Source organism: Mandrillus leucophaeus, unplaced genomic scaffold (assembly GCF_000951045.1).
Source record: "Mandrillus leucophaeus isolate KB7577 unplaced genomic scaffold, Mleu.le_1.0 Scaffold25, whole genome shotgun sequence".
Classification (NCBI taxonomy): Eukaryota; Metazoa; Chordata; class Mammalia; order Primates; family Cercopithecidae; genus Mandrillus; species Mandrillus leucophaeus.
The window spans coordinates 7,748,745-7,768,092 of record NW_012102587.1 but is presented as its reverse complement, the minus strand read 5'-3'; the positions used below and the strand labels follow the sequence as shown (position 1 = coordinate 7,768,092).

Sequence of the window (19,348 nt, the reverse complement as noted above, 5' to 3'; positions counted from 1 at the left end):
CATATGCTACTGCCACCTCGCAGTCAGGTAGTTCTTCTTGATCAGCCCTCAAACTCCTCGCTAGCTGGAATGTCACTACTGTTGCCTCAGCTCCTAGAACATGGTCTGGCATGCAGTAAGTGTTCAATTAATATTACTGAATGAATACATGGAGTCAAACAAGCTAGAGTTTTAATGCTTGCTCCATTGCTTACTATACCTCTCTGACTTGAGGCAAGTTACTTTAACCTCTGTGGTTTTCCATCTGTATATTAGGTATAAGTAGAGTTGTTACGAAAATAAACTAATCAGTATATTTAATAGTACCTGACACACAGTAAGGGCTAAGATATACACATATTCACATACATATGGATGTGTATTATTACTAAGATTACTTTACTTAGGTCACCACATTTATATTTTACAAGCTGAATGAAAAGGACTTCCTCACAGCATTCCCTATGGAAGAACACACTGGACTGGTAACTTTAAATGGCAGTCTCTTAGATGATCCAGTAAGTTCCACAGAGCACTTCCTTCCAACTAGTCTGGAAGCTCTAGGAAGCCTTTTCTCTGTTCCCTCTATTCTCATACAAAAGTCTACACTACCAAAAAAAATGCTCCCAAATAGTAAACGAATATATCTTTTGGGTCTGGGTAAAACAGTGTGGGCACCGTTATTCAAGGTTAAGAGGGAGTAAAAGACCTCACTGCACAGGACAGACACTTCACGGCTGTGGAGGGCTGACAGCTCAGAGGAGGAAGCTGTGTCACAGCACACTGCATGAGACAGAGGAGCTGATTATGATTATGATGTGAAAGTGGAAGGTGGTAGTTTCCATTCCTTATGTCCTTTGAAAAATACCAAATACCACCTCCTATTGGGCAGGCTTTCTACAAAGCAGCCAGCTATTCTGTGCAAAGGAGATAGGGAGAAGAAAGTCATATACTTCAAAGAAGAAAGTAGGTACTGGGAATAATCTCCCAAAGGAAGAAAAATGAAGCCAAGACAAAAAAAGAACGCGCCCATCATAAGTTCGGATGTTAAAGTTCACAGCAGCCTTTCTGCCTGGCAATCTGGCAAGAAGTACTAAAAGCCTTAGGGATAATCTTGACCAATTCCACTTCATGGAATAAATCCTAAGTTAATAATTAGAGATAAAAGAATAAATTTAGCTACAAGGATGTCCTACGTAATGGTCAAGTGAAAAAAAAAAAAAGAAAAAGAGAGAAACAAACCGTATGTAGCTGAACTAGTTCCACACAATGAATAATCTACAGCCACTAAAAATGCTATGCAGGTACCTTCATTGGCACGGAAAGATATCATCAATATATCACTGAGCAAAATGAGCAAGCAACAAAATAGAATACATAGTACAGTGCCTTTTTTTTTTTTCAATCTCTAATTCTTCATATAGATATTCACAACTCTGTATTTCCTGCTTGCAATATCAGTGGCTATCCCTGGCTGGTGATATCATGAGTGATTTAGTTTTTGCTTTTCTCCATTTCCTAATTTTTCATTCTTATTACAACAGTATTAGTACAAAAGAAAAATAACTTTGAAAAAAAAATCATGCACCAAAAAAATGAATGGGCTATATAACCAAGGATGAATGCAAAAAATTCAAACAGTCTCCTAAGGATGGCTAAAGACAATAAGCTAAAGATTTAATATTTAAATACTTTTATGTTATGTCTAAGCAAGAATAAGTAAAAGCCTGTTAGTTAAGACATAAAGGCATCATGCTGACCAAAAAGATAACCACAGGACAGCCCCCACCTGACATCTATTCTTTGGCTGGGCAAAGGGTCTTCAGATGAGAAGTCACAGTCAATGTTCCCATAAGGGAATGAAGAGATGGTGGGAGAGGACCCAACCACTCAGCATGCATTTGAGTCTCTCGGACCCACGTAAGTAATATCCCAGAGCCCTGAAGTAAGTCAGCAATAGTACTGCAAAATTGGTGCCAGGAATATGTGGGAAAGCAGAGACCAGGTGAAAAGCCAGAGAAGTGGAGGAGTGCCGACACCTGCTTTGCTAGACTCCGGTGTCATATCAAAATCTGGCTCCCTCTTCCTAGCTTTGAAGCTACAGAGGGAATTTATTAATCTTGCTGAGCTTCAATTTCCTGATTTGTAAAATGGAAATAATAATATATAACTCCTTGAGTGTTAATGAGGGATAAAGGAGCTAATGCTTGTTAAATGCCTATTGAGATGCCAGGCACGTGGTAGGAACTTAATAAATACACAGCAGCTCCACACCTATTTTATAAAAGGCTGGGTCTAAAAATTAGCCATCTATGTGTCTGACCTTATTTCATTCCTTAATTTTCCATTCGTGACTTAAAATTAAGGATTTCCTGTCCTTTATTAAAGGAGGGATTTTCCTTGAGGAGCATGACAATAAATACAATTTTGAGCTATTTAATTTTTTGTACTGACTCACAAGAATAGGTCAGGGATATGCACCACAGCCCTAGAGTCTCTGCGAGCTTTTGGGGCTCTCATTTCAAGTCAGTTAAGGAAGGGCTTGCAGAAGTGGCCGAAGAGAGGGAGGAAAGTGAACGGTGACGGAGCTCAGCTAAGAAACCTACGCAGACAGCTCCTGGAAGTCAGGGCTGTTCTCAGTAGATGAGAAAAGGAAAACCCAAAGGCGAGCTTGAGCTTTAGCCATCCATGAAGACTCTTTATCATTCCTGCTGAAAATTGCCGAACAACTGAAGATCAAGTTCACTCACGAAAAAAGGAAATAAACGAAACGATACAAATTATAACCAGGGAATCACAGTTTTTTTCTATTTCCCTTTATTTTTATTTATTTTTTTGAGACAGGGTCTCACTCTGCCACCCAGGGTGGAGTACAGTGGCACAATCACAGCTCACTGCAGCCTCAACCTCCCCAGGCTCAGGTGATCCTCCCACCTCAGCCTCCTGAGGAGCTGAGACTACAGGTACATGCCACCATGCCTGGCTAATTTTAGTATTTCTTTGTAGAGATGGGGTTTCACCATATTGGCCAGGCTGGTCTTGAACTCCTGGACTCAAACGATCTGCCCACTTCGGCCTCCCAAAGTGCTAGGATTATGCACATGAGCCACCAGGCTAGGCTCATTTTCCTTTATTCTGATACTATTTTCTCATCAGCTGCAAACAGCATTTTATCTAGAGGCTCACAGCAGCACAGTTACAAGACTGGGTTTGAGTCCTGCCTCTACCATCACCATTGTGACACTGGGCAACTTATATATAACCTACCTGTGTTTCAGTTTCCTCATTTGTTAAAAAGCAACAACAACAAACTACTGCTTCATGGGATTGCTGTGAGGACTCAGAACAATGTCTGGGCACTATGTAAATATTTGTCATTATCACATATTCCCTAATTCTCTGCAATCACATTACCAAGCAGAAGTGGATTAAAAACAAACAAACAAAAAACTCCATTAAAAATGAGAAGAAAAAATAATGTGCCTCTAGGGGTTTTAACTAATCTATGGGCATAGAGACGCCAGGCCCAGTTTCATTACTGGGGTGATTGACAGCTATGCTGGCCTTTGCTCTGTGGCTGAAAACTATACCATTGTCTCATTCTCTACCCAGGGCTCAGAGTGAGATTTACACATGAAGATATTTGATCAAGCATTAAAAGTTTTTAACATTTGAATGTGACTTTTGTTATAAAAAAATTTAAAAAAAAAACCCTTAATATGTAGTTTTGAATAAGTAATGCACACTTAGAATAAAATTCAAATAGTACAGAGTTTATAGGGAAAAGAAAATTTCCCCTTCTCTCCTACTGCTGGCCTAGCAATTTCCTGCCTGAGAGGTAACATGATTATCACCTGGTTTTCATATCGTTCCTGAGACGAAGTAACATTTAAAACAGGGGAAAGCAATTATCATATCGAACTACTTAGTTACTATTTGTCATGAGAAATGTCATTAGCAGGAATCTTTTTTTTTTTTTTTTTTTGAGATGGAGTTTTGCTCTGTCGCCCAGTCTGGAGTGCAACGGCATGATCTTGATTCACTCCAACCTCTGCCTTCTGGGGTCAAGCAATTCTCCTGCCTCAGCCTCCCAAGTAGCTGGGATTACAGGTGCGCACCACCACACCCGGCTAATTTTTGTACTTTTAGTAGAGATGGGGTTTCACTACGTTGGCCAGGCTAGTCTTGAACTCCTGACCTCGTGATTCACCCATCTCAGCCTTCCAAAGTGCTAGGATTACAGGCATGAGCCACTGTGCCCGGCCAGCAGGAATCTTTTAACAGCATACAAAAGGCCCTACATTGGTAAGTGAAAAAAACACAAAATTATCTTTAAAGTATGATTCCAGTTCAGTTTAAAAAAAGAAGTATGTCCAAAAATTAAAAGTGGTTGCTTCTGTGTTGTGAAATTAAGGTGAAAACCAACCTTAATTTAATTCCCCTACATCTATCAATCTTTTTAAAAACTTCTGAGGATGCTGTAAACTGAACACCTATTTCACAACCAGGAAAGAAAATTACTCTGAGGTCACATCATTTTTCTTATTATTGTTTAATACTGCCACCAAATCTGAAAACAGTATCTGGCTTTTGAGTGTCACTTTCCTAAAAATTTTCCAACCCTTCCATTTCCAAAATGGAATTGAGAAAAAAAGAAATTACAATCATAAAGTGATCAAGATTTATTGTTTCATAGGAGATTTTCATGTCTTTCATTACCAAACAATTGTTCTTTTCACAATAATCACCCTGGTAGACCACACATTTATTTTTAAGATAAGCCAGCTTGGAATTCTTTTTCTGGAAAGACTCTGTAGCCAGTTCACAAAGCCACAAACACCAGACAATGTCAATCTTCACAATGACACAAGGTATGTAACCCATGCCATCTGCACAAGAAGTATATCTGCTATTTCATTTGGGTGGCGTATTAATATAAGAATCTATGCAACTATGAAAACCAACTAGATGTATGATATAATTTAGATGAAGTAAAAAGCACGCAAAACAACACGATACATTATTTTCACAAGAGAGAGACTGTGCACACAGGCACCTAGGCTTCGTTCCCTTCAGCTCAGGTCGGAAGATTGGGGGTGGAGGGTGCAGCTGACAAGGTTCCACAGCTCTGGCCCAGAGTGTTTTGTAAAGGGTCAAAGGCTTCACTAACCCTCATGCTGGCGAAGTGGGGACACATGTGCAGACTCACTGTGATTAAGATGTACTGTGAATGGGGACAAAGGCCATCCCAGAGCTTCCCGCACACAGCTCAGAGGCTAGTCTGTCTATGCAAAGTCATCATGGGTGTGGGGGACAGAAACCTCAAGTTATCATCCCCATTCATCATCTGCTCTTCAGAGCTACTCAAAGTTTACACCTGCCACTGGGATAAACTAGGAAGGGCTCTGTGTTTGGCTATTTCTTTCTTAAAACTGGAAGTGAGGAGAGACAGCAGTAGTATGGCAGGTTCTACCTGTGCATACTGCTGTCCTGGCCCTGAGCAGTGAAGCAGGCAGGGCTTCCCTCACACAGTCATCTGAGTCTAGCTCCTAAGCGATCCCTGCAGAGGGAAACCTCAGGAGCAGCACTTTTGCGATTTAAATCAAAGGGCTATCTGAGGCTACGCAGGGCTCTGACAGAAGAACACGGCCAGGGAACTTACTGAGAGGTCCACAACTGTCTTGATGGCCTTTTCTTTTCTCTTTATGAAGTCATCATCCTACAAGACAAAACAGAGAGATTAAACAAATCCCATGGGAAAATTAAAACTCAAGTGGACCACTCAGAAATTTGCCTTATAAATTGATTTCTCATCATTACTTTGCCTGAAGAAGTCCCAATTTTCTAACAAATTGAAATATATTCTCCATGGGAAAAGGCTAGGAACCCTGCAGATAGCTCCAACATAGATCCCTACACAGCCAGTAAGAAAAAGGGGGTCATAAGGAGTAGTGCTCAAGACAAGAGTTCTCATTTCATATCCTCTTAAGTATTGAAACCTCAGGTAAGTTACTTAACCTCTAAGCCTCAGTTTCTCTGTCTGTAAAACAGGGATAAAAACACCTATCTCAGGAGGCAGTAGGGATTAAAGAATAAAAGCCATAAGATGTGCTGAGACTGGCATGTAGTAAATACATGATGGCTATTAGCTATGATTGTTGTTATTATTATTATTATTAAATTGTTAATATAGGGATGTTCTGGGCAAGCAGCCTCTTAAAAAACTTTATACAAAAATCAACGATTGCTCTTATAAATTAATAAAAGCCCTAGATCAAACACTAAAATTCAGAGAAAATGACAAAATTACAGAGCTTTGCACTCAGTGGCTATGTAAAGAGGCACTAATGATGCCAAGTAGGGGGTGGGAATGTAGGAGAGCCTGAGCTTACTTTGCTCCTTGGTGGGGAGTCTCTAAGTGTGCACTCTGGTTCTCAGTGGGACAAGAAAATCCCAATACTGACCTCAGGGAGACTGTAAGTCTTCTGGAACTGGGATACAGAGTAGGAGCGGATATAGTCACCCATCTCTTCTTTTGTTTCTATAGCTCGTTTCACCAGCCACTGGGGAAGAAAGTGAAAAGACATGAGTTGCTAAGGACAAAATCCCACTGCATGAAGGCCAGTTCAGACATGGCACAACTCATGAACTCAAACCAGCATAGCTGAACTGACCAGGTGATAAGAAACTATCAACACATGCTGTCCTATAGGAAAAGCAACCAGCTGGGCATCTGAGATATTAAGATCCAATGGGACCTAGTACTGAGTAGCCATACAGGAGCTTTAAAGCCTTACTTCATATCGTCGAGCCTCAGTTTTCCTTTCTGTAAAAGTATATCAGTTCCCTTCACCTCACAGAGCTAACATAGGAGTAAATGAAATCACAAGTAGTAGAGTGATTTGTAAATACCTGAAGCACAAAACAAACAGAGCTATCTCCCAACTTCCTGGTCCTACTGGCAGATCTTCATATAAATCTTTTTCTTATGCTCCTTACCCCACAGGCCAGGGAAAGGGAGAGAACCACAGAGAATGCTAGTGTAACTCCCCATTTGACAGATGAAAAATTGTCCAAAATACTCAAGATTCGAGAATGGTGCATACTGAGTACACAGCTGAAGGCACTGGTTTATCCTGACATTCACAACATTCTCTCTTAACCCTCACAACTTTGGATAGTACTGGCTGAGTTTCACAGAACCTGAAGTGCCGGGAGGCTATATAACTTACTCATGGATCCATAGCTAGCAAGCTGCAAAGCTGGGAGTCACAACTCAAGAGACTATTCTACAGCGAAGGCTGGACAAATGGTTTTATGAAATGTTTCCCAGCTTTGTTAGGCTGATATCCAGAAACAGCTGCTCTTCACTTCTCCCAACTGAAAACTCCAGTTATTATCATTAAAACACCACCCCACTAAAGGTTGCAGAAGATCCAGCCACTCTGAGGGTAAAGGTGTAAAGTGTAAAAAGAGCCTTTGCTTCTCCTCCCCGGTTCTTCATTCATTCCCTTTATTACTGATGAACATCACAGAGGGGGTGCCACTCCCCCTCCAGAGAGAGCTACTACATCTCAAAAGCAGTTTTTGGACAGCAGCTGTGTTTCGCCAACAGCGTATCACACTTGGTGAGGGTCAGCTACCTAGGAAAGCAGGCACATGGCACATAACACGGTGCTGCACGATGCTCCCGCAGGGATGGGAAGAGATGCTTGTTCAAAAAGCGCAGCCAACTCAAGTAAGCACATGTTTAGGAAACAGCTGCTCAGAACAGAGCAAATAACTCTATGAGAAATATTCCTTGCTGTTAGTATCATCCACATATTTCTACCACTTCAACCCCAAACAGTGACCTCAGACAAAGACTAAAATCCAGAAGCAGAGAGAGAAGATCAGAGAGCGCTCAGAACGATTGTAGCCCCTCACCTGTACCCATCCCAGTACAACTAAGTGGCCCAGGACAACTAAGAGCCAACTAAGGCAGTTGACTCATTGCTCAACTCAATTTAGCTCTGCTTTCTTTTGAATTGGGAGACACAGTTTCTGGCTTTTCACATCTGCTTCCCTTTCAGAGCTGCTTCCACTAATCCCAGATCTACCCTGAGTTACCGCCTGGCTGGATCCTGGAGAGCACGATCCCATTAGGAAGGGAAAGCTTGTTGAGTCCTGACAGACGTTTTGGAGTTTCCAGCATGAAAGGCTAGAGAGGGAAACTCTTGGACAGCCTATCTCTGCCACAGGTTCCCTCGCACTCAAGAAAAATATCGACCTTCACAGGAGTCACATGTCCGACACAGGAGAAAAAGATATGATCTAGAACCACCAGGGGCCAGAAATTAGATCTGTTTTTTCTTGGCTGGCATCCAGACAGTGTTACTACAGCTTTGCTAAAATGGTGTGAACACAGGTGATGGGCTTCTAGAATCACATAAGAGAAGTAGGTCAACGGCTTACAACTGCTGGCCTGTGATTATTCTTTCACTGGTGCCCACGGGGGACAAACAAACAAACAAAAACAGGCAAAAGCTACAGGCATATGGTAGGTTTCATCATTGGTAAATGCATTTAATTTGAAGAACTGCTTTTTTCTGAGTTTCAGAATTAAATGGTCATTATTTTATGAAATGATAAAGCAAGATTGTAGTCATTTTTTAAAGTGTCCTTGCCTGGCAAACTACAGGTGGCAACCCTAGGCCAACCTCCATTTTTGCTTTAAAATTTTACAGGTCCATGAAATTAAGAAATCGTAACCACTAGCCTGGGCCCTCCCATTCAGACAAACCCTCTAGCATTCCACTCACAATGGAGAACATTTAGACCTTCAAAACACCCAGCTGACTGCAGATCACTTCCCATTCTTCTCACAGCCTGACTAGATTTTTTGCCTCCAAAGTCCTAGCGTAGGGTTAAAAAAGGTCTAATCTCTAGAGATCCATATTTTGGGGGAAAGGTAACAACTTCACAGTTTGATGATGTTGGAGGTTTCAATAACAATGAACACGGGGCCCCAACTTCCTATTTTCATAAAAATGATCAGGTAGTGTCCCCTTGTATCAGAAAGACAGAAAGGCTAACAAACATATAAATCAATTTTAAGGTAAAGTCTTGGCCTCAAATTTACAAATTTCATGACATTCAACTTGAAGTCTAGCGAAGGGGAAGATTCAACACTTAACAATAACAGAAACTACATAACACAGAGCACTTGCTAAAATGCTCAGTCTTTTATCTAATTGCTTTAGACATACAACTAACTTAATTCTCATCCTATCAGGTAGGTGCTATTACTTATTTCAATTTAACAGAGAGAAAGTTATTTACCCAAGGTCACACAGCTAGAAAGTGGCAGATTTGAACTCAGGAGGTCTCCAGGGTCTTGACCCCTATATTTCATAATCTTAACACAGAACTAGCAAACTTGTAGCTTCTAGGGCTGTGTAGCTTCCTTCTCGGAGGCTGCATGAAGGGTGGAGTGGAAAAAGCACAGGCTTGGAGACAGAGTTTAGACTGGAACCTTTGCTTAACCACTCACTAGCTCTCGGCCCTTAAGCAAATCAATCACCTTCTCTCAGTCTCATTTTTCCCAAATGTAAGGAAATTACATTTCTCACTTTCCTCAAATGTAAGGGATTAAAATAAATGTTTCAAACAACTCTATTAGGGTCAGATGGGAAGTAGTGCTCACACAGCAGGCAACACACCTGAGTCCCTTTGCTCCTCCTCTTTCTAAGATGCCTAGGGGAAACCCATAGAGAAGAACTGCATAGAACGCAGTTGATCCAAGGAATCTGTGGCAGATGGGTTCCAGGACACTGTAGATACTAATCCACAGGTGCTCAAGTCCCTGATATAAAATGGCACAGTATTTGCATACAAACTAAACACATTCCCCCCCTATAGTTTAAATCATCTCTAGTTTATAATACCTAATACAATGTAAATGTTATGTAACTAGTTGTTATACTGTATTTTTAAATTTGTATTATTTTTCCAGCTTGCTACATTTGTATTACTTTCTATTGTTGTATTGTTATTTTTATTGTTTCCCCCCAACACCCCCAAACTTTTTTGATGCATGGTTCATTGAATTTATAAATGTGGAACTGTGAATATGGAGGGCCAGCTGTTGGGAACTGTATGGCATGAGCCACTTAATCATAGGGGTTTGGGAAATAGCTGGAGGCAAAGAGAAGTCTCCCCTTTAGGCATTTACTCACACGAACTGAATATCTATAAACTGTAAGACATTCTGGTAGGTACTAGAAACAAAACAATAAGCAAGACAGCCATACAGACTTGCTCTCATGCAGCTTAGAGTCTAATGAGAGAAGCAGATAAACAATCACATACATGGATATACATGATTACAAACTGCAGTAAGGAAGACTTTGGTGAAGGAAGGGAATGTGGCCATAGGAGTGCATACCACAAAGGAACATGCTGTGGATTAGGGGATGAGGGAAGGCTTTCTTGAAGAGGTTTGGTGGAGCTGACATCTGAAGGGTTGAAGCAAGCCATATGAATTAAATAGGTAAGGAGAGAATGGAAGAGCATTCCAGCCCAAGGAACCAGCAATGCAAACGCACTGTGGCAGGCGGAAGCATAATAAACCTGGGGAAATTGGAATAAATATCAGAGAGTGACAGAACAAAAAGAACAAAAAGCAAGGAATGAAATCAAGCTGAATAGGTCAAAAGGGAACAGAGCATACCAGGCTACAGAGTTCTGTCTTTACCAAACAGGCAATGCAAAGTCAGATGAGAACATTCAAAGATCTTATCAGGTGACAGCATGAAACTAGGGTACATGCGGGACCGGCAATCTTCTGAAGATGACAAGGAACACCACCATGTTCTGCTGTACCAAATCATTACCACACCCATTACATTCAGGATCCAGGACAGACAGACCAATTGCAGGACAAGCCAGGCCCATTACAGGAATTCTGATGTTAAGAGGACAAGAAACCACTCAGAAGCTCTCACCTGAACAACCGGAAATATGTGAATAAAATCCATCCCCTGGATCTGGTGGGGCTCCAACTGGTGTGGGCATTTCATCCTTGGCAGGACCGAGACAATTTTTTCTGATAGAGCTCTGTTCAGAAAAAGCAACAAGCAAAGAGTGAGGCACACTAAGTAGCCTTTATAGCATCTCTAAAGTCTGGGCAGCATCACAGAAGGATCTGGGATTTCTCCGTGCCAGGCTAGTCCAGACCATGACAAGTTTCCCCTAGATGACTGCAAAATGAGAAAAATAAGCACAATTTAGTGGTGTGTATATGCGTGTGCATGTGTGTGTGTGACCACAAAACTGCCTTCATCCTTTATTCTATCATGTTTTTCTTCCTACTATTTTGATGCAAAATATTTTACAAAATGATGGTGATGTTAGAGGTAGTAGTTGCTATTTTTTAACATCCTTATGTAGTAAGATAAAAAGTTATTAGTGCCCCGTATTCTTTTTACATTTCATTTTACTGATCTACTCTTTCTAAAAGTTTGAAAAAAATATTCTAAATATCATTCAGGCAACAATTACCAGACCTTACACCAGGTACCCAGAATATTAACATGTAACATGGAGCCCCATTTCCAAAAGAGATCTGGAGTCCTCTGGTACAAAAATATCTTTAAAATAAATAGTGGCCTTTAATTTTTTGATACTCTAAAATAAATCCTAGCGTTGAGGGAACTGTATATCCTCACTCTTATTTCCATACACAAGAGATATTTTCCGCATCTCATGAGGGACACTGACCTTTCTCCAACACCTCGCCTCCGTCTTCCTCCTATAGAAGACCACGAGGTGGGACTCAGAAGAGAGGAACCAGGCTTCCTGGGGCCTCAGAGTTTTCTTCTCTGTAGGTCAGGAGGTAAGCATCCTCTCCCGCTAGGGAGGTTTCTCAGCTCAGTCTGAGCTGGGGCAGGACAGTTTATGGCAGCAGTGGTGGAGGGATTTGTATGCAAGTCTGTTTTATTGCAGTTTGAAACCTCCTTCTTGAATCAGTAGGCATTTCATCTCCAGCTATGTGATTCCTGTTTCTTATACTATCTTAATTAGATCAGACTCAAGGGGAGAGAAAAGATACTATTCAGTGGTGTGCCTGACCCCAAAGCCATGGTATGTAGCCTGGGAACACTGAGAAGCAGTCACCAGGCATGGTCTTGTGGCCATTTGGAGAAATAGGAGCTTCTGGATCACCCTACATGAATAGGTTATATTGCCACACAAGACCCTTGAAAAAAATCTTAGCCAGTCACAGCAGCTACTGGGGCCTTATAAACAAATATAGTACTATGCTCTAATAGACAAAGGTCCAGGTAAACAAGGGTCACTTAGAACTTACTAGGTGCTTCAAATCCAACAAGTTTTGGGTCTCCCAAAGTGTTTCTTGTTCAAAGAAGTCTTGTCCACCTTTATCTTTCTACAGTTCAATAATCCTTCCCAGGAGACAGATACCCTCAAGATGAACATCCGACTCAGGGCTGGGTGAGAGTTATTACTGTCTTGTCTACGATTCACTTAGTAGGTTTCATCCCTCAGTCCTAGTATTAACAGTAACTAGGTGACCTGGGAGCTAAAGTTAAGCAGTCCCCCAGGGAATGATCACTAAGAACACATAAAAAACAGTGTCCGGTATCTGGAAAATAGCTTCACAAGTTGGGACCAAGATTAAAACTGCTGAGGACAACGGTAACACCCCACTGATCATAAGACCAAATGTCAGGTCCAATTTGTTAACAGAAAAAAATATGGAAGGGGGAAGATTAATCCCTCACTGCACACATTCATAGAAGAGAGGGAGTATCTACCTCCTAGGAGGGAAGCACATAGGAGAATATTTGCTGCCTCTTCCCCCTCACCCTTCCTCCCTAACAGAAGCAGGGGTGAGGAGTGATTTATTCAAAAGTCCTCAGAGGGGCCGGGCATGGTAGCTCATGCATGTAATCCTAGTGTTTTGGAAGGCCAAGGCAGAAGGTCACTTGAGGCCAGGAGTTTGAGACCAGCCTGGGCAACATAGTGAGACCTTGTCTGCACAAAAAAATTTAAAAATTAGCTAGGCATAATGGTGCATTCCTACAGTCCAAGCTACTCAAAAGGCTGAGGAAGGAAGATCACTTGAGCCTAGGAGTTTGAGGGTGCAGAGAGCTATGATCATGCCACAGCACTCTAGCCTGGGCAACGAGTGAAACTCTGTCTCTTAAAACAAAAGTCCTGAGAGAAAGAAGGAAATTGTCACGCAGCTCTCAGCCACTCCTGGTGCCCTTCCCTTCTGGGCAGCCTGTCTTTGGGACACATGCATCTTTTCTGCCATAAGATGTGCTGCCTGCCCTACAGAGGAAGCCTGTGGTTATCCAGGTCTGCTTGGGACTCGCATGGGATAGCTTGGTAGTGAAGCACTAACAAATCCATTTGGCAACATATCTGAGGCTCTCTCTCTGATAAGCTTTTTTTAAATTTTGATCTCCATCAGATTTTTATAGCTTATTTAATTTCCTTGAAACTTGTAAGAAGAGATGAGTGTTCAACTGGGTCTGCTGCCTAAACTCCAAGCTTAGCAAATGAAAATGAATATCAGTCTTGGTTTTGCTCAATGCAGGTTCTAACTATCTATACAGGGGCATGTGATCAATACAGCCTTTCCTTAGTTACATTTTGGTTCAGCAGGAGGAGAGCTCCCTCTTGTGGTTTCAGATACATTGGTTTGCATAGAGTTACCAATTGCCTAGAACCACAGTAGCTTAAAAACAAGAGGCTGGGACCCACACCATCATCCAGCCTAACACTCTGCCTTCAGACACGGCTCTTCCTGGCCACTCTTCAGAGCCAGCCTACTCACCCAGTTCATAAAGGCCCAGAGAGAAGGTTATCACGGGTCATCCTAGGATTTACAACCCTCTTAAACCCACCTCTCAGAAATTACTGCCAAGTCTGGGCAGTCCTGGCAGCCAAGGTGAGGACATGGAGGAAAATGCAGGCAGGCTGGGGGCAGGGAAAGAAAGTAAGAGAGACTTCTTCCAGAAATCTAACAATCCCTTTTCAGCTTCTCCCTGTGGCTCAAGGTGGAGCCCTCAGATTTCCTAAAAATCATAGACAGTGACAATTACAGAGGTCACCAGACAGGTTTCCTAGACTAAGATTTTAACACGCCCAGCTGCGATTAGTTTGACTCCTTTAGTTTTTAAGAGTGTTTGTTCAGTGCACCGTTTTCTTCACCCCTGCAAACAGTCTGAAAGAGAATGAATTAAGCCTGGGTGTAAATTCAAGCTCCACCACCAACTCTGAAACTTTTGTCAAGTAACTCGGTCCAGGTCCAATACTCCTATCATAAAACTAGGGATAATCCCTACTCAAAGGCGGCAGTGAAGGTAAAATAATAAAATACACATCCAAGTGCTTAGAACACAGATGCCCAATACAATGTCTGTTGTTGAAATGAACTCAGTTATAAATGTAAAATCTCATTTACGGGCCTCTGGCCATAGGACCCTCTGTTAATGGGGCTTCAGAAGAGGATAGAAGTAGGGGATAGAAGCTTATGGAACTCTCAGCAAAGAAGGATGACAGGGAACAAGGCTTCAATGGGGCACATAAAGAAGACAGCTTGAGAGGCAACCATGCCCTCAACAGGCAAGTGTGCTCCTTGGACATATGTCCAGCCCACCCATTAAATTGACTAGATATACTGGAAAACTGCAAACATAGGACGGTTTTAGTCTAAACTGCACCTAACCAGAAACTCTATGGTGGGGGGAGAACTCCAAACAGAACACATTCCAAAACCAGACAGACATGGTTTTTAGATGACTCAGTCCCCTGTGGCTATAATGTCTTCTACAGATAATAAAGAACGAGCTACCTGATGCACTGCTGAGTCTGCTGGGTCCTTAGTCACGTAAACCCGTCTCCAGCTTTGCCCACAGTTACAGTTCATGGCTCTGCACTTAAGAGACACACATCAAGCACTTACCAGAGAATATAACACATCCTCAATCCCTTATCCAAACCCTTTGAGTCAGATGTGTTTCAGAATTCTGAAATTTTTAGATTTAGTTCCTCAGAATACCTAAGGGGTATATATTATATACTATGTAAGAACCCAGGAAAATCTAGAGTCACACTCTATAATAAAAAAATTTATTCAGCAAAACTTGTGAATATTCACATAAGTGGATCGATAAAGCTATAAATTCAGTCAATTCAGGTCATGTTTTGCTTCCAAATAAGCTTTGTATCCAAACTCTAAAAGAAGAAAAAACAGTTCTCAGTGTCTTTTAGATTTCAGAAATATAGACAAGGAATTGAGAAGACACAGAAAAATACTGTGTTCTCCTATCTATTAAAAGTATAATGGAATGCTGCCACTGATGGGAGTCTATCATATCCCCTAAGGATATCGAAATGAAAATGGGGCCTAACAACCACTGGAAAACTCAAGGGGAATTTAGGAAGAAAGCACATGTGGAATCAAAGAAATGGCAAAACTAGATAGACAATGCAATGAAAAGAAATACCAGCACATCAAGGGTGCCACAGGCATAGGAAGCAACGAGGTCAAAGATAGAAGCTTCCAAGAGCATCCTCAAGAAGACAATGAATTCATGCTAGTAAACAGCCTGATTGAGAAGCATAGACCAGGCACGGTGGCTCACACCTCTAATCCCAGGAGGCCAAGGCGAGAGGATCGCTTGAGCCCAGGAGTTTTAAGAGCAGCCTGGACAAGATGGTGAGACCCCATCCCTACAAAAAATTTAAAAATTAGCTGGGCATGGTGGTGTATGCCTGTGGCTCTAGCTACACAGGAGGCTGAGGTAAGAGGATCACTGGAGCCCAGGAAGTCGAGGCTGCAGTGAGTGGTGTTCACAGCACTGCACTCCAGCATGGGTGATGGAGCAAGACCCTGTCTCAAAAAAAAAAAAAAAAAAGCTGGCTGATCTGAGCTACAGCTAAAGGCATACGCTTCTTTTGTCAACCAGAAAAAAAAAAGGCAATTAGAAACTTAAGGGGAAAATGCTGTATAAAGTAAATTACAACATTCCTGATGCTCAGTAACTCACAGATACTGCCTCCACTTGGCTGCCAGAAACACAGGGGCAAATCTTTGGCCAATTGTAGGAAAACAAAGCATTTTGTGATCCATCACTGTGGTTGTCTTATCCCCAACTCTGCCTTTTGTCCCTATTTTTTTCCCCCTTTTGCTTCATTTTCCCACCATTATTGCTTCATATGTTATTTATAAGACATCTTTGTTCCTTTTGGAAGTGTTTTCTCTTGGAAGAGGGTAATACTTCAGAGAAATGAATAAACAGACTGTCACAGAATCATACATATCTGGGGTCAGGAATCTCTCCTGACGGGTAAGAGAACTGAGGCCCACAGGAGTGGCTGTCCAAAGGTCACACAGAGGCCCACTGGAGGGCTGGGAGAAGAACCAGGTATCCCAAATGGTCTAATGAAATGGCCAAGCCTCTGGTGAGCTGGTGCACTACAAAAGACTGAGCAGGGTATGCTCAGGTGAGATCTCTAGCAAGGAGCCCATGCTGCTTTCTCTCGAAGATACTCTGCCTTACAGAGGCAATGGGGAAGGAAAGCATCTCCTTTCCTCTTCCTAACCAACTTCCACCCATATTAGCTGCCTTTGGAAAGATAAACTAAGTAGTCACTACAAACTTTGATCTAGCTGTGTGACCTCGGCTTCTTTCAGTCTCAGTTTCATTTGTAAAGCAGGGATAATACCTATTGTAATAAAAGTTAAACTATGTAAAGTGTCCAACCAACTTCTGGCACACAGTGGACACTCAAAAGTTAGTTCCCTTCTCCCCACCTTTAGGTTTTCCATAGAAAAACTTACATTTTTTGACCTATCGTAGAGTTTTCTTGAAAGAGCAAATCAACATCTACATCAAAGTTGCAAGTGGTGATACACCAAGTCATTCCTCCTACTACCTGCAAGACATAAAGAAAATATTTGTTTTCTCTTTTTCATTTGGGGAGAATGGAAGAAGTGAAAGGTAGGTGAAATATAAATAGCTCTAACAGACTCAGTAAACATACAAAATTATGTATCTTGAGAGAGACAGAATGTGTCCTCCTTACCCCATCAACTATAATTAATCTAAAATGGCACTGTTACGGAAAACTTTCTGCAGTGACAGAAATATTCCGTTATCTGCAAGGACCAGTACGATAGCTACTAGCCACATGTGGCTGCTGAGCAGTTGAAATGTGGCTGGCATGACTGAGGAGCTGACTTTTATTATTAAATGAACATACTGTACATAGATCCTCTTTATAGTCAAAAGGACAGACATTCATTCTGTGTTTTATAGACCAGACACATGGGCAGCAAGGTTGACATTTTGTTTCCATACATCTTACTTCTACTTTCCCTTAGGAATTCTCTGAGATGCAAATGAGAGTAAGACTAAAAACCCATTGTGAAACAAAATCCTTTTCAGACAGAGTCTGATATTAGAAAAAAACAATAGTAAATCTTACCCCTGGCTGTTTAAGACACTTATGAGTTGCCCAATAAAAACGCAGATTCCAGGACCCAAGCCCAGACCTAGCTAACCAGAATTTCCATGAGTGAATCATGGGTTCTGTATTATAAAATAACCCAGAGTGATTCTGCTATGCACAGCCAGGACTGTGACCCCATGGAGCACTCAGCACTGTCTTCCACAGCCTGCCCTGTCTGATTTGAATGCGTCCTTTCTGTGCACAGTCCACTGTGGCACTTTTCTGCATCATGCCATTTATTCTGTGCATGTTGGTTTACTTGTCTGTCATCCCTACTCTACAGAAATTGGGCTCTTCGAGAACTGTGCCTTTGTTTTTTCTTTGTGTCCTCAACACCTATTACTATGATTTGTGCATCATCATTCAAGGTTCTGCTGAATTAAAAGGTTTCTTCACACAGTGATCTCTCTCTCGTCCTAAATCAGAGCATTCACCATCCACAGAATATCTGGCAACTGTCTGTGAGCACACTGACTTGGGATAGCTCATTATTAACTCTGATTATTTTATTTTCCGTAAGTTTGATAATCCCCACACGAACTTTAAATTCCTTGAAAGAAGGAACTATTAATTTTGCTTCTCTGCATTTCCTAAAGCTTTGTGCACAGAAAAGGAACTGACGTATTCACTGATGCATCATTTCTGTCTTTGAAAAGAAGTTTGAACACTTCCATAATGAATCTGAATTAGGAAGAAATGGAAACACAGACATGGAGGAAGTTAAAACATCATCTCTTCCTCCTTTCTTTGCCATGATTAACCATGTCATTCTGACAAAAGATAGTCTAATGGTTAGAAAGATTTCCCCTTACCTTGTCAAACGGTGACAAGCCTTTAATTCTTGCCCTGAAATACCCAGCTGCAACCAAGAGCTCCAGAATTTCAGTCAACTTGACATTTTGTTCTTCATCTTCTCTTGTTTCCACCTAAAACAAAAGGTGAAAGTGTGGCTGGTAAAAGCTATCCTGAATAAAGGAACACTAGGTATATCCCCTGATGCCACAATCTCATTGCCGAGGAGCAGATTACATTGGCTACATCTCCGCAACAGATTCTCTGAAAATTCAGCAAGTGTCACACAGAAGCATGTGGACAGTGTTGCTGGAGTCACAAATGGGCCCCAGTCCTCAACGGGCTGTTAATCTTCATAGCTGAGGGAGACACATGCCCAGGTAGTATACACCACTCATCACATGCTGAAGGAATCCAGGGAAAAGAAAGGTTAGAGCACAATACTTCCTTTTTCTCTAACCCATGGTTTACTTTGACAGTCTTCTCAAATAGATTATGACTCCTCACACACAGGAACAAGGTTTTATGATGTTTTCTAAAAAAAACTTTACACTTAGGACTCAGGGCCGGCGTGGTGGCTCACACCTGTAATCCCAGTATTTTGGGAGGCTGAGGCGGATGGATCACTTGAGATCAGGAGTTCGAGACCAGCCTGGCCAACATGGTAAAACGCCATCTCTACTGAAAATACAAAACTTAGCCAGGTTTGGTGGCCCATGCCTGCAGTCTCAGCTACTCAGGAGGCTGAGGCACAAGAATCGCTTGAACCCAAGAGGCAGAGGTTGCAGTGAGCCAAGATTGCACCACCGCACTCCAGCCTGGGCGACAAAGCAAGACCCTATCTCAAAAACTTTATACTTAGCCGGGCATGGTGGCTAATGCTTCTAATCCCACCAATTTAGGAGGCCAAGGGGGGGCCAATCACTTGAGGTCAGGAGTTTCAGACCAGCCTGGCCAGCATGGCAAAACCCCACCTCTACTAAAAATACAAAAAATTAGCTGAGCATGGTGGTGCACACCTGTAACCCCAGCTACTCGGGAGGCTGAGGCA

The 19,348-nt window shown here is 41.9% G+C and overlaps 1 protein-coding gene across 1 annotated transcript in view; it reads right to left on the bottom strand.

Annotated features, from left to right (window-relative positions):
- Positions 1 to 19,348, bottom strand: part of CCDC93 (coiled-coil domain containing 93) — a 94,096-nt gene that overhangs the window by 70,109 nt on the left and 4,639 nt on the right. The window contains exons 2-6 of the mRNA XM_011983458.1: positions 18,318 to 18,431; positions 16,835 to 16,929; positions 10,965 to 11,076; positions 6,444 to 6,542; positions 5,642 to 5,698 (exon numbers count right to left, since the gene is read on the bottom strand). Coding sequence (XP_011838848.1) covers positions 5,642 to 5,698; positions 6,444 to 6,542; positions 10,965 to 11,076; positions 16,835 to 16,929; positions 18,318 to 18,431 — 477 coding nt within the window. The remainder of the gene's footprint in view (positions 1 to 5,641; positions 5,699 to 6,443; positions 6,543 to 10,964; positions 11,077 to 16,834; positions 16,930 to 18,317; positions 18,432 to 19,348) is intronic.